This window comes from Apaloderma vittatum, unplaced genomic scaffold, assembly GCF_000703405.1.
Source record: "Apaloderma vittatum isolate BGI_N311 unplaced genomic scaffold, ASM70340v1 scaffold28328, whole genome shotgun sequence".
Classification (NCBI taxonomy): Eukaryota; Metazoa; Chordata; class Aves; order Trogoniformes; family Trogonidae; genus Apaloderma; species Apaloderma vittatum.
Window position 1 is genome coordinate 33655 of NW_009732897.1, and position 14157 is coordinate 47811.

At 46.4% G+C, this 14157-nt stretch overlaps 1 protein-coding gene across 1 annotated transcript; it reads right to left on the reverse strand.

Annotated features, from left to right (window-relative positions):
• Positions 1 to 1267: 1267 nt before the first annotated feature.
• Positions 1268 to 12462, reverse strand: SRP68 (signal recognition particle 68kDa). The gene is made up of 15 exons (XM_009875689.1): positions 12401 to 12462; positions 11780 to 11893; positions 11065 to 11260; positions 10303 to 10385; positions 9961 to 10070; positions 9504 to 9586; positions 9115 to 9255; positions 5738 to 5836; positions 5356 to 5420; positions 4886 to 5045; positions 4112 to 4206; positions 3757 to 3886; positions 3249 to 3324; positions 2370 to 2422; positions 1268 to 1838 (listed from the first exon to the last, which is right to left on the reverse strand). The coding sequence occupies exons 2-15, from the start codon at positions 11839 to 11841 to the stop codon at positions 1611 to 1613; spliced, it is 1581 nt and encodes a 526-aa protein (XP_009873991.1). The 5' UTR covers positions 11842 to 11893; positions 12401 to 12462; the 3' UTR covers positions 1268 to 1610.
• Positions 12463 to 14157: the final 1695 nt, after the last annotated feature.

Consider the following 14157-nt stretch of genomic DNA (forward strand, 5'->3'; position numbering starts at 1 on the left):
TGCCTTCCGCTCTACACTTTCACTGTTGTGAAATCTCACCAGCATCCAGAGGCAAATGGAATTATCTAGAACACCAGAAACTTCCATTGTGCTTCCACGTTGCAAAAAGTAAACGCAAAGGAGAAGCTGCTCCTCCTGCCCTTACGTCTTTCTGAGCAGTCCTCCTGAAAGCTGCTTTGTACCTTGAGAACTCACAAATCAGATCAACTTGGAACAAAGAACCAAACATTTATACTAAAATAGCAGGAATTGTTAATTCCTCCCATTCGTCTGCACCTTGCATGGAAAATTCCCATGACAACAGTAACGCCATCGTTTAAAACAGTTTCTTTCGTTTCCGCCCCTACGAGCACCGATGCCTAAAAGTGGAGAAACAACGGAGTCAAGACAAGTGGTGCAGAAGCATGAAGGCAGCTGGAACAAACTGCTCTTTCACCTCCCAGCTCCAGACAGAGCAAAAACCCAAACGCTGCTGGTGGAAACTTCCAAATATTTTACTTAGGAACAATTCTGCCCATGTGCTGTGTTGTTTTTCTGATTTTTTTTTCCTGTTTAAATGATCCCTATTATGAAATTATCCACATTTTGAACATGCCTGTCACCATAGCACCCGGGTGTTTTGTAAAAAAAGCTGCCTGGCGTGGCAGAGAAGATCCATCACTCAAGAACCTACTGGTCTCCTGTTGGGTTACTCCTCATTTCAGATCTGCCGACCAAGGACGAGGGAAAAAAAACCAACAGATGGAACTGCAGAAAAAGATCATCTTATTTCAGGCAAGGTTTAGATCAGAGACAAACCAAACACCGAGAGACCCAACTTCCCCTGAAGAGCAAGCAGCTATTTCTAAAGCCCCCCATGACGGGAGTTTCCCCAAAGTCTCGCAGAAATAGGTGTCACGCTGTACGTAGGTATTTCACAAAACGCGTATCGATAAAAGAAGGATCCTGTTGGCCCAGAGTGCAAACTGAGGTTATATTCTACCACAACTGGGGTAACCATGAACATTTGGTAAGGTATTTGCCATCCTTACTCATAAGGAGAGAGGCTCTATTTTGGCATTTCTGAACATTACATGTTTAAAAAATACGGACTTCTGGGAGTCAAAAGGGAAGAAGTTAACTCCCACGGCAACTCTTCCATAGCTTTCGCAGAGGCAGCCTCGCCGCTTTAGTCCTGCATCTGCTTTTGCCTCAGTTTCCCTATCAGACCCAGATTTCTACATCAAAATACCAAATTATAGTGTTGGATAATGGGATGGAGGGTGCAATCCAATTCTACCTACACCCTGGTCCATGGTAAGTAGATGTGTACTGGCCCTGAACAAGCCACCGGTCACAAAGCAAGCTCCAACTTCTCCAGGCAGAATGGATTTTCTCTGTGCTCCAGATCATTTTCAGCTATTTAGAGTGTTCGTAAAATTCTGAATAGATTGTTTGTCTTTAATACACTGAGAGAGAATGTAAGTGCACAGACACATACACAGAACACAGGGAAGAAGATGGTAAAACTTCCCTCTGTTGGTTTCGGGAACAAATATTTGTGTCCTAGAACTCTTGGAGCTTTTTCCTTCGATAGAGAATAAAACCTCTGGTTCCTCGGGGGGGCCTGGTTAACTTTTGAATCCAAAGATGCCCTTTATATATCCTGTGAGGCCACTCTTGGCCTTCTGCTCCACCTTGTCCTCCAGAGGTGGGAAAGCAACATGATTAAGGGCCAGGTCAAAGAAGAGAGGCTTGCAGGGAACGGGCTGGAAGCCCGGCGGGAAGTGCACGAGGCTGACTTGCTTGCTGACAAGGGAAGGATCCAGACAGAAAGTATCGAACCGTTCCGAGAGTGGCTGAAAGAGACCAGTGCAGAAACCCAAATTAAACACGTCAAAACTAAGGCTGACAAAGGTCAAATAAACAAAGAGTACTACGCAGCAACTGAGACAAGAGAATCATCGAATCAATAAGGTTGGAAAAGGCCTCTAAGATCATCAAGTCCAACCGTCAACCCAACAGTACCACAACCACTGAACTAGATCCTGAAGTGCCACGTCTACAGCACTTGGGCCCGTGCCAGCGATTCAAAGCCCTTTCAAAGCATCACTGCAGGATCTCTGAAAAGCCTTCCCATGTGCAGGGAGAAAGCTAAATGCATAAATAAATTAAAAATTACACACTAGAAGCTGCAAGCAGCTGCCTAGCTCCTGCCCAAGAAAATCCACTCTGTCAGCCACCTTCAGGACTTGCAAAAGGAAAAAGAGCCCGATAAATTCTCTTAATACACTAGCCATGGCCAAACTCCGTTCAAAAAAAAACTTGAATTCTAAGAGACACTCTGGTAATGGGTTAAAAGTAAAATTCATGAAGGAATTCGCCCTTACCTTGCCATCCTTGACCTGCGATGGAGACTCAGTCTCGTGAGCATCATTTGCATCTGCAAAATCAATGGAAAAAATGGTAAGAATAATGGGGCAGATCTTGGTGTAAAGGAAGACTGTCTCAGGAGTCAGCTGTCCTCTACGCTTAGCTATGAACTTCGCTTTCTGGGATACAGGACAATATTTCCACTAGAACCAACTTGCTTTCTACACCGAGAGGACCCCACGTACGTGTTTACAGCCAACACAGCTCTCCGGTGATGGAGAGCTTCTTCACATCGTTGTGAGCTGTTGAAAGAAACACAGATTCCGAGTTCAGCACAGAGCAGCAGATGACACAGGACCCCAGCAGAGCCTGCGAAAGCACCATGAAGGCAATCCGTGACCTGTGTTGGGTTTCCAGCAAAACCAGCAGCCCACAAACTCACACAGCTCACCCAGCCCCTCCAAAATTCTGCCAAGCTGGTGAACACTGACAGAGCAGGATATCACTGCTCTCCTTTTCCTCGGTAGTTCTCCCAGGTAGGCAAAATCAGGATGAGTAAGGGCAGCTTGTTTGCAGGAAAAAAAAGTAAAACACAGAACAGAGTGCTCTGTGCAGATTACCAAGGTGTGTGCACACTCTCTCAGAGTGCTTTCCCATCTCTGAGCTGGGAGCAAGGGGCTGAATGCCCAGCTGCGGGTTGCTGCACTACACACAGCTAAAACAAGCAGCTAGAACTGATGACAGAAAAAAAAACAACAAACATTTTCCAGAACCTACACAGATCAGAGTGAAGGGGAAAAACCTTCGGAATTTCAGAAATTAAATATAAGGAATGAAATAGCTGTGGGGACGTTATTCAAGAGGCATCGGAGCTCCAGTATAATCGTGCAACTCACCTAATATAGCTGCTGCTTGCAAAGAGTATTTCTCCGCGTTGACTTGAGTGATCAGATCCTGAACATCAGGCAGCTCCTAGGTCATTAAGGAAAATTATCTGAGAGCCTGAAACAGGCTGGTTTAAGAGTTAAAGCAAAGGTAAAACCTAAAAAAGAACTAAGAAATTTAGTCCTCGTGCTGATAAGTCTTCCCAGAAGAGGAAAGGCTACGGTACAGTCCTTCACGCACTACAGAAGTTGTCTAACCGAAAATGCGCGTGTGAGAAAGTGGTGAACTGTGACGGGGTTGTTACAGCAAGTCTCCCTCTCCTCCAAAGCAAGGTGAAGCATTCCCACATTGCGAGGAAACCTCTGCCACAATGTGTCAAAGTCTCACCTGCATTACTCCTCTCCTATTTAAAGACCAGTCTGGAATTGTGACGGTCTGGCACCCCACTGACAATAAACACCGAGACAGAGCTTCTCCATAAACTCTGGCTCCCTTCTACACACAGCGTTGGGTTCCTACCTTCAAGCTGTTTGTGTAAGCTCCTGCTCCCGACTGAACTTCTCGGGCATATTTCAGCACTCTCTCATACAAAACAAGAGCTTCACTCCATTTCTTTACCAGGACGTAGGATTGTGCAATGAAGAAGCACCTGCAACAGCAAAGAGTGCATCCGTGATACAGGTGTTATCCACACCTTCTGCCAGCCCAGGTGACCAGCAACAGGAGATACTAGGCAGCGCTGGCCACATTCCCCTCAACATTCAGTTCTCCTTTCACAAAAGGGCAGCGGAAACTGCCTCAGAGTCCCGCACGGCACGCAGAGCTTGGGCAGAACAACTTCTGCAGATGCAAGGCCTGGCTGTTTCTCAGTCACCTGTAAGCTTTGTACACGAGTGTCTTCAATCCAATCTCTTTTTGGAAGTTCTTGTCCTCTTCTAGGCCAGGAAGCTGGGTCAGTTCCACGAGGTTCTGCGCAAAAGAGAGCCAGAGTAACAAATGCAGGTGTTGTTTTCCCCTGGAATCTGCTGGAGTAAGAGAAAGTTGTCCCTCCTAACAAGTCAACAGGACACTCCCATGAAAATAAGTTTCCAGTTTTCCAATTATCAGGATGCTAGCCTCGTGAAGGACACTCAACGAAACTTGTGCAAGTTTGCCCTCAGGACAGATTTCCTGACACAAACAGGAATTAGGACAAAGACTCCTCAGATTTCACATGAAGTTAATTCTTTCACAAGGCATTTCCCTTTACCATTCACAACCGCTGCAGCCACGGGTTCCCACAGTTAACAGAAAACTGATGGAAGAAAATGAGAAACTACTTAGGAAGAACAAGCCCATTTTAAGTATCTTTAGCTGCTACTTTCTCTGGCTAACAAACTACAGCAGCTATCACAGCACTGCACGAAACACTCAGAAAAAATATTTTAAAACTGCACAAGGGCACCCATTCCAGCAACATTTTCGGTTCCAAACTGGGGGGGTTGTTTCCTGTAGATGTTGAACTTCTTCAACAAGGCAGCTGCAGGCACTCAGTTGCTCTTTGGACGTCACAGGCAGTTCACTTGCACTGCTGTATTTTCTACAGTAACTTTTCATACCAGAGTTCTCCCCTTAGCACGAAGAACTAAATTTGTTTCCCCAGCATTACCTGCAAAATGATGTCGTAAAGACGGATCAGGTCCTGAGGCCGTGGCGTGCGCTTGCCATCCTCTTCCGAGCGCTGCTGCTGCAGCAGTGCCTTCTGCAGAGACTTTGCCATGCTCTCGTTGCGCCTGATGGCTGTCGACAGCTTGATGTAAGTCAAATAACTAAGAAGATAAAACCACAACCATTAGCAGACTGTCAGAACTACTCAGACGTTACTCTTTGTTCTGAAAAAAACTCCTCCCCCCAGCCTAAGCTGATACTAGTAGGGCGAAAAAAATATCTGAAAGGTCAACACGAGAGCATTAGGTAAAATGTTTTCAGAGCTGCATGAATCAGATGCTTATCCGTACAGTCATCCGCCGAGATCTGAGAGGCCCAGAACAAAAACCCCATAAAGCAAACAAATATAAAATCTTGACATAAGAGCACAACTTCTTCACACTAGCACGGGCAGCACTGTTTGCCTATTACCTGTGTAAGTACTGGATGTTGGACACCTTCCCAGAATCATTTTCCAGAGAGTGTTCCCGCTGCTTCTGCAGAAATTGGGCACAAAACAATGCATGATTTATGGAAAACTGGCAGCTGGAGGAGAACACCAGAAAAAAACCCCAAGGTTTGAGTAAATCAGGGAAGTTAAAATAGACTTCAGGCAAAAGAATGAGGGCTCCTACACTGCTATTCATCTCTCCAGTTCCGAAAAGAATAAAATCAAAGGTGGTATGGTTCTGCTGCAGCTTTTTATTAAAGAAATCCCAGCCACTTTTACTGTTAAGCAAGTTTAACAGTAACAAATCAGTCTCAAAGAAATGCTCTGTTGCTGACAGTACAAACACTGATGTTTGCTGCTTACTTGGTCTGGTTTCAGGTCTTCCCGCACAGCCTGAATGGCATCTCTGCACTCACTGAGTAAAGATTCAAACAAACGTTCCTTGGTCTCCTCATTTTCTGCCTAAGAGCAAAATAGAGTTAAGACAGATATCTATTAGAAATTGAGTGGGGTTTTTTGCATCCCATGATGCAAGAATTAACCGAAGAGCTCAAGTTTCTCCAACATTACAGCTCTGAGATGCACAGGCAGCTGGAACTCCAATGTGTACCTGCCTGCAACACGTCCTAAGGGGGTAAAACGCGAGAAATCGCCGGGGACACGGTCAGTGCTGAGAATTCATGGCCACGGAAGGCCTGGCACACCCACCTCTGACGGCCTCGCCTCTGCCACAGCGACCCTGCCAGCGACAGCCCTGCCAGGTGGGCACGACGCTGCTCCGAGAGCAGCCAAGGCCGGGCTGCGCGGTGGGACAGGCCCAGCAACAGGAGAGCTGAACCGGCAAACTACCAGCACAGGCTGCTCTTGTTATGCTGATTTAACTTTTCTCATGGGGTAGGAACACGTAGATTATTATCTTTTCTACACTCCCACTTTAATAATGCTCACAGTGGTAATTATTTGCTTGTTTGAAGCAGTTTTTTAAGTAACCCCGTATTTTAGTCACAGCAGTGCCTGAGTGCTTTTCTGTTGTCACCACAAGTTTTGTCAAAAAATGAAGCAGCTTTCAGCCTTCTGCCCCAAAACCAAAACATCAACATGACTTTTAAAGACAAGTTGAAGCCTGATCTCTGCCTAATAAACTGCTGTACCACGTACTCAGTTAAACAATGTACCCAAAATCAAACTCGACTTCCTCTGAGGTGACTGCGAAGGTAACCAGGTGGGGATCACACGGCTCTCACTGACTCAGAGGAAACTGCCCAGAAACAGAGCTCAGCCCCAGCACTGGAAGGAGGGATCAGTGTCCCAGCACCGTGTTACACCGCAGGTAAACTTCAGCGCAGAAAATCTGCAATTGTCCCAATGAGTAAAAAACTGCCTAAAAACCTGCTCACTTGTTTTATCTTCTGCAGAGCTCTACATCCCCTGCCTCTGCTCTCTGCAGGTATGCAAACCCATTAAGGAATGTTATTTTTACTCCCTGACAAAGCCTCAGGTATCTTGACCCGAGATGAGAGCAGGGGGTTTTGTTGTTTATGGGGTTTTTTTGCTGGGTTTTGTTGCGTTCGCCTTTTTTTTTTTCAGTTTTGCTGCAAGAATCTTTAAGGTGGGACTAACTACTGAGAATAACCAGAGACAAGTCTGACCACATTCTCAACCTCACCCAGAGAAGCAGAGCAATTTCACTGTATGCACAAAAATGAAAACAGACGCAGCCAGATCATCTGTCAAGCACAAACAGGGAGAGGGCTGGGCCCTGCAATGAAAATGAAACAAAGGCTTTCCTTTCTAAGCAAAAAGCCTCCTAAGGTTAAGCTGTTTCTGTGTATAAATACACATAAATTCTGATTTGGGAGATACCAGATCACAAGACTGAGGTGCAAATGCTACTCCTGGGGATTCAAGCATCCTGACAGAACAGCACAGCTTCATTTTAAACAGATCAAAGGAATCGATCCCACTGAATCAATTTCTGAAAGTCTACGAGTGAGCGCTTCTGTTTTTTTCTTTGCTCTAAAAATGTGTATCTTCTATGAAAATTATTAACACTCATTTTTGCTATAGCCTCAGTTACCAGAGAAAAGCACAGAATCCTTGAGGCAGCACCAGCCAGGAGCACACTTCTGCTGCGCTGCCCCTCAGCCTCCTCACTTCTGCCCGGCTCAGAGTCAATGGGCCCCTGAAGTCACACAGCCAAGTCTACAAAAGGGCTGGCGAAAGAAATTTTAAACTTCGATTCTTATTTCAGTTTCGCTTATTTGTTCCGTTTCTCCCATTACCACTGAAGGCAACAGTAGAAGCGCGCCGAGAATCTCCATTTTTACATAAAATGCACATGATTGTTTTCTTCTGACCAAACCCTGATGAGCACCGCTGTAACGACACGCGTTTCACTCAGTGAGGGCTGGCAGAGAAGTACCAAAAACCCCAGGAACCACGAGCCATTGAGCTGGAGCTGGACTGTCCTCACAGCACCTGCAGAACTGCTTTCACCAGGCCGCGTTTGAGCCCCCTGAGAACGCAACGGGGGTTGCTGCACGCTCAGCTCTCGCCATCACCAGCTGTGACCCCGTACCGCAGAACTTCGGTTTAGCCAGTGCTTCCTGGGAACACCACGCGAGGCTGGAACACAAATTCCCAGCAGCTTTACAGAACAAAGAGAGTGACTAAACGGAGAAACATCCAACCCCCAGCCTGGCAGCATGAAAATTCCATGCGGGAACACTGAACTCTAAGCTGCACTTCCACCTGCTGGCAGCAGCGCTGTACTGCCTAAAAAAACCCGAAATAGGTAAATTCAGCAACACACAATTCAGAACATTGTGATAAGACCAGTTAAACAGTGTGACTGGGTAGGAAACATCCTACACACACTTTCTTCTTAACGCTATCCACTGCTCTTGCCCACCTGCCTTATACCTTTGTCTGGATTTCATTTTATCATTTAAATTTCTATTTATCATCTTTATTTTCCTGGCAATAAATTGTTTCTGATGCTGCAAAAAGCCCATCTCTAACGGGAGTCGTTGCTGCTAAAGATCCTCTCACTGCCTTTTCAAAGAGCGAGGGTGCTGCACGCAGCCATCAGGAGCAGAACACATTCTCTGGGCATCATTTCCAAGGAAAATGACCCAGGTGGAAAACTCGGCCCCAGCGCTGAAGACATGTATAGCATGTGCCACTGGGACTGCTTCAGAACCGTCACATTTGCAACTGGTTTACATTCTGACATTTAGTAACCCTCTTCCTGCTTTTGAGGATTTGCATAAGTCAAGAAGTGAACGCTCTAAGTCTCACAGCACCTGCTTCACCTGGCAAATTGCTTTTTGTTGCTGAAGAAAGGCTGTCAAACATCTCTGCCTTTTGAAGCTGGGGTGTTTAAGCAAGATACTTCAAGAAATCAGAACAGTAATTCAAACCCAGTTACTCTTAAACCCGTAACTTTTGTTTCCAAGTGACCTACAGGTAATAACAGCTATCACACTGCCACTGACCAGCACAGCACAGGGGGTTCAGAAAATAACACTCAAATCTCCCAGACTACCCCTTGGATTACAGGAGCCGTCCCCAGCTGACACTTCAGCTTCGGGTCACAGTCAACATGCCCACTTTCAGCCTTCCAGCCCCGAGCTGAGAAAAAGACTATTCAAAAGCTTTTAGTCGAGCTATCACGTATCGCCTTGCAGGCTGAAGGGACGAGGACAGAACACCGGCTCCAGAGACGGCTGCTGGGTTACCTGAGCAATCGCTGCTTCGTTGTCCGCCAGCCCCAGCAGGAAGATCCTCACTTTGTCTATCTTCACCGGAACAGTTCTCCCTCTCCACTCCACCTCGCTCATCGTGGCGGCCTGCTTTGCTCGAGTCTGGGTGATCAGCGCCTGCAGAGAACCGACTGAACTTACGAGCCAGAACTTTAAGGCATCCAAAACTGAACTTTTCAAATTCATATTAGACTGGACACTGTTTGGAAATCAAAGGGATTTTTAGGAAAGTGTGGTTTCCCACAGAGACTAGGCTTGCTTGCTCTCTCCTGGTATGGTTGGGCTCTCGGATGGTGTGTGCAGCAATATTTGTGCTCAAGAGAGCGATAACCAATGTTTCAACTTGAAGCGGGCATGTGCGTTACCTCCAGCTTTTCTGCAAGAAGACCTTCGGCGCCACCAGACCTCAGCCTCATCTGCATCAGCTCACTCATAGCAGACTGGTCACCTGAAGAATTAACAAATCAAGATCACATCTCCATCCGAGTTCACAAATTATTTTAATACGGAAAAGCTAATCAATAGACTTTTATACTGGCAATTCAGGGACACAGAGGGTAAGTTTGCAATTTCATTCTGACTTCATAAGCAACCTACTGCAAAGTGGTATTTTGCCTTTTTACACAAAACCACAGGCACTGTTGCAAAAATGAGTGTATTTCTCCACTGCTAATTGACCCCAAACGTGTGCAGAATTTGCCCAAAACATTATGGACTCACTGCAACATCACTTAAACCAGTATTTAACTATCAAGACAGTATTCCTTTCCTGTGAAAAAATGTCGCTCTTTAGTGGAGATCAGGCACCCCTCCTTCCCTTACCAATATTATAGGCACAGTAGCGAATGTTGGGCGAGATCTCTTCCACGCGCTGGTTGTACAGCACGGCTTGTTCTTCGGTGAAAGCATTGGCCAGTTTTTCATAGATGGTCCTACAGCAAGGAATAAATATTAACACTGCAGCTCGTGTCACACTGTGAAATGCTCTCTTAAGGGAAGAGAGTTTGTCTGTCCGCTCTGGAGGATGCTCTTTCTTCAGCAGCACCTCCACTTCAGCGCACAGTTACCCAGACAATGCGGAGTCGCTGTACACACAGCACACAAACGTATCAGACCGACCCACCACTCTTTACTAAACGCAGCTGGTGAAGCGGGAGAACTCACTTGCATTTGTTGAAAGCCTCCATGGCCGCCTTCCACTCCTGGTGCTCAAAGCGAAGCATTCCCGTGAGGTACGCCATGTACGCCTGCGCACGGCACAACGGCAAGTTACTCTCCCGACAGCCTCGCTGCTACAACCTTTAGTATGAACAACACTGCGACACCCATGGGAAGTGATTAAGCCTTACCCTTCTCATTTCGTCTTCCCGCAAATTGGATTGGGGCTTACTCGTTACTTAACTTTTTTTTCTTTTAACTGACATTACTACATTTCTAAGGAGATGAAAGCACAGAGCTTGCTTGTTATGCAACACGGCCCCAGAAGCTTCCCCCCCAGCAATAAGCTACAAACTGGCAGTTTTCGTTAACTGAGAACCACTGCAGCCCCTTGTCCAAAGAGGCTGGTGTCACAAGACAGTTGCTTTCTGTGTTTCAGGAACAACTCTCGTTCTAGATGGTTATTTTAGGGCATCTGACAGCTGAATAACTCCAAAGATAAGCACGGTCTCTTAGGTTGTGTTGCATCATCTTAGTCTCTCTCAGTTCTTTTTACTTTTATTAAATGTATTGCTCCTCCAAGCAAGGACAATCACTGAACATCCGTGGTTACTCCTGCCATTCCAGTAGCTCCATTAACAATCAGCCCAAATTACTCCAAAGGAGACATTATCCAGTTGGAGAATCGGTTTCCAGATGAGAATCATCTCTTCACCCAAAATCCAAAGGTTTCCCGTTCAGCTTTGGCTGTAAAACCAGATCAGTTACCTGAGCTTCCAGCTTTGTTTTGGCATCCACTCGGTTACTTTCACACAGCCGCTCCAGCTCCTCCGCGTGTTTCACAGCTTTGCGCAGGCGAGACAACAAATGAAATCGTTTGCGGGGCTCCGTGTTTGCTTCCTGCTTCAGCTGCATGGCGTAACTCCAGGCTCTCTCTGCGTCCATCAGAATCAACAGCAGATACCTGGGGCGGAGGAAAGTTAATGTTAAAAATAAGGACACTCAAACAAGCATTACCACACTGGCACTAGGTGTTCGACACATCCCCTGCAAAGTCTGGTAAGAAAAGTTTGGCTTGGTTAATAAGAGGTAGACACTTTATTTCTTAACAGTCTCGGAACAAAAACTTGTATTATTCCTGTTTTCTACTGTATTTCTCACTACAGAAAATAAAGAGAATCTGGTATCATTCTGTGGCACCAAAGACTTGGCAAAGACAAGGGCCTTGGGATTTTATTCTCACTTCAAACTGCTCAGCTTCTGTTTTCCCACCAACTAATGCTATAGCACAGCTGGTTTCTTGGCAATACAGGTGAAGACAAGATCACATTTTCTTTTCCCCACAACACACATCTAAAAAGAAACATCTCTGAGTACACTCTAGAGAACAGTTTTGATCCACACCCACATGAAAATAAATTACTGACATAACAGAAACTATTCCCTAACACACCGAATGCTCGGTTCCATCCAGCGACTGTACCTGTTGTCTGAGAGAATCTCTTCGGTTACTTTCCTCCCGGTGAACTTGTGCCTGTTTCCCATCTTGAAGTTGAGAGTTTTTCGGAGCCGCCGCAGCCTACGGGAGCAATAACCCCTAGAGAAAACAGAAGCACAGTCAGTTTGGCCAAAGAACAACTGAGCTTCTGTTTGCTGCTCTCTTTAGCCAGAGAGAAAAAAGAGACTAAATGCTGCGACAGGCAACACTTCAGCAACTCATATCTTCATGTGTGACGTACGGCAAGAGGTAGCGATAGGGACATGCAATAATTCCTGATCTTGCAATACTGAAATATCAGAATTATGTTCTCCTTACTAATTGCTTCATCAGGTTTACTGAACACTCACTTCTGGAAGAGTGCCGTGACTGTCAGCGAGATGTTCACAGTCAAGCGCCTCAAGGGCAATGGAGAGACAAGAGCCAGCCCACGTGCTCTGAACGGGCAGAGTCACAGCCCGTCAGCTCTAACGACACCGGCGCACGCTGCTCCACCTGAAGCCACCTGTCCAGAGGGTGCTTACGCGGCAGATGGGGTTTGGTGCTGGCTGTGGTGGGTTTACATCTGAAGCGAAGGAAGGCCAGGACATGCCCGCTGTTACTGACCTGTACCTCTGGAAGTCCCCGTGTCGCAAGCCGTGCTGCTGCTGAGACTCCTTCACGATCTGCAGGACTGCGGGTGGCGTTAAGGCAGAGTGACGGTGCCGCCGCGTACCCGCTCCTCGCTCCACCCCAAAACAACGGGAGGGAGCTCTACAGGTCCCGTTAAACAAATGGACTTTGAACAGAGCAGTGTCCAAAAACCTCCTAAAAACACACGGCTGAGGAAATGATGGTCCTGAAAGACCTCCTGACTTCACCACTTACTTCAGAGCTTTACGACTGTCGGCAAGGCCAGGATTAAGACAAGCCACAAGCACGTCCTCTGACACACGACCACGAGTCCTGCTCTCACTACAGCTCATTTCAGGACAAGCAGCTATGCCAAGACACATCTAGGCTAACACAGCCGACTGCCCTAGCTATGCTACACGGCCTCCCCGGTCACGTTTGGGACACCGTTCTGTCGGCAAAACTGAGAGAGAGAGCAGCCTCCCTGCCCTGAAACATTTCCTCTCTCGGAAAAAAGGCAGAAGCACACCAAGCAGAAACGCTGCTGCCTTCCTGACACAGCTTCCACGAACAAACGCTTTTCTGAACACAGAGAACCCCGTCAAAAGAGCTTTTGAGAAGTATTCGGGGGATGTATTTTCTACTCAGTTCTTCAATGCATTTCTAGTCTTAATGCCTATCACTGGAGCAAGCACTCTGTGACACAAGGCACCGGCCTGTGACTTCAGGCAGCATCACTCCATGATTTCTCTCCAGCCTCTACATTCTTTAGCTTCTTTGCCCATTTCTGTGCATCCTGTACCTACTTTGTTCAAATAAAACCATGCTGCAATCTAGCAAATTTGCTGATGTTATTCATTCAGTTTACAAGGCAGGTTACTTTGTGAAATAAAATCTCCACCATAAACAAGAAACCTCTGTGCTCTATGTATCTATATTCCAAAATTTCCCTTTTGAGTTTTATCATGAAGCCTTTAAAAAAAAAAAACCCACAAAACCAAAACCAGACCACACAACCACCCCATCAAAAGGACCGCTGTTACTAAAGCCAGGGAAAAAGAAACCACCAGACTTTTAAAGTCTAAAATGGCAGATGCCTATTTTGTTTCCCTGAATTAGGCTTAAAAGAAAGTCTCTTCAGTTTAAGTATTAAACCCCTACATCAATAGTTATTACATTGAGTTAAAGTGCATTTGTAGAACAAGCAAGTCAGGCTGCAAGGTCTCACATCCTTGCTGTGCACACAAGGTTTGTTTTCAGACTGTCTTTTATCTTGTGCAGTTACTGAATTCACACCCGCTACGTTACCGACTTCTCCACTGACTTTGCTCTTCCTAGCACTACAAGGGCAATTACTATTCCTGCATCTTACTCAATCCTTACAAACTCCACACCTGCCATACCTTAAGGGGAAAAATGCAGCTTCGTTTCACTCTGGGGTTCCTGTTACCCAGAGGATAAAGCTCAGCTCCAGCTGGGCAGCCGGGCAAGTTTCACATCAAAGTTTCACGCGCAGAAACGCCACGAGCTTTACAGGCCACGTCAGGTTTTAGAAGTGCTGAACCTGAAGAGGTCAGTTCGCCACCTCAGCGGACCTGTCAAGATTTATTTTATCCACTATCGCCCGCGCTTCGAGCACTAATACCAGCGCCAGAGAATCACCGACAGCCCGCTCTTATCTAACGCGCCCAGCCCGGCGCGGAGCTCTGCTCTGAGGGCTGGCGGCAGCTGCCGGGCTGTTCGGAAGGAGA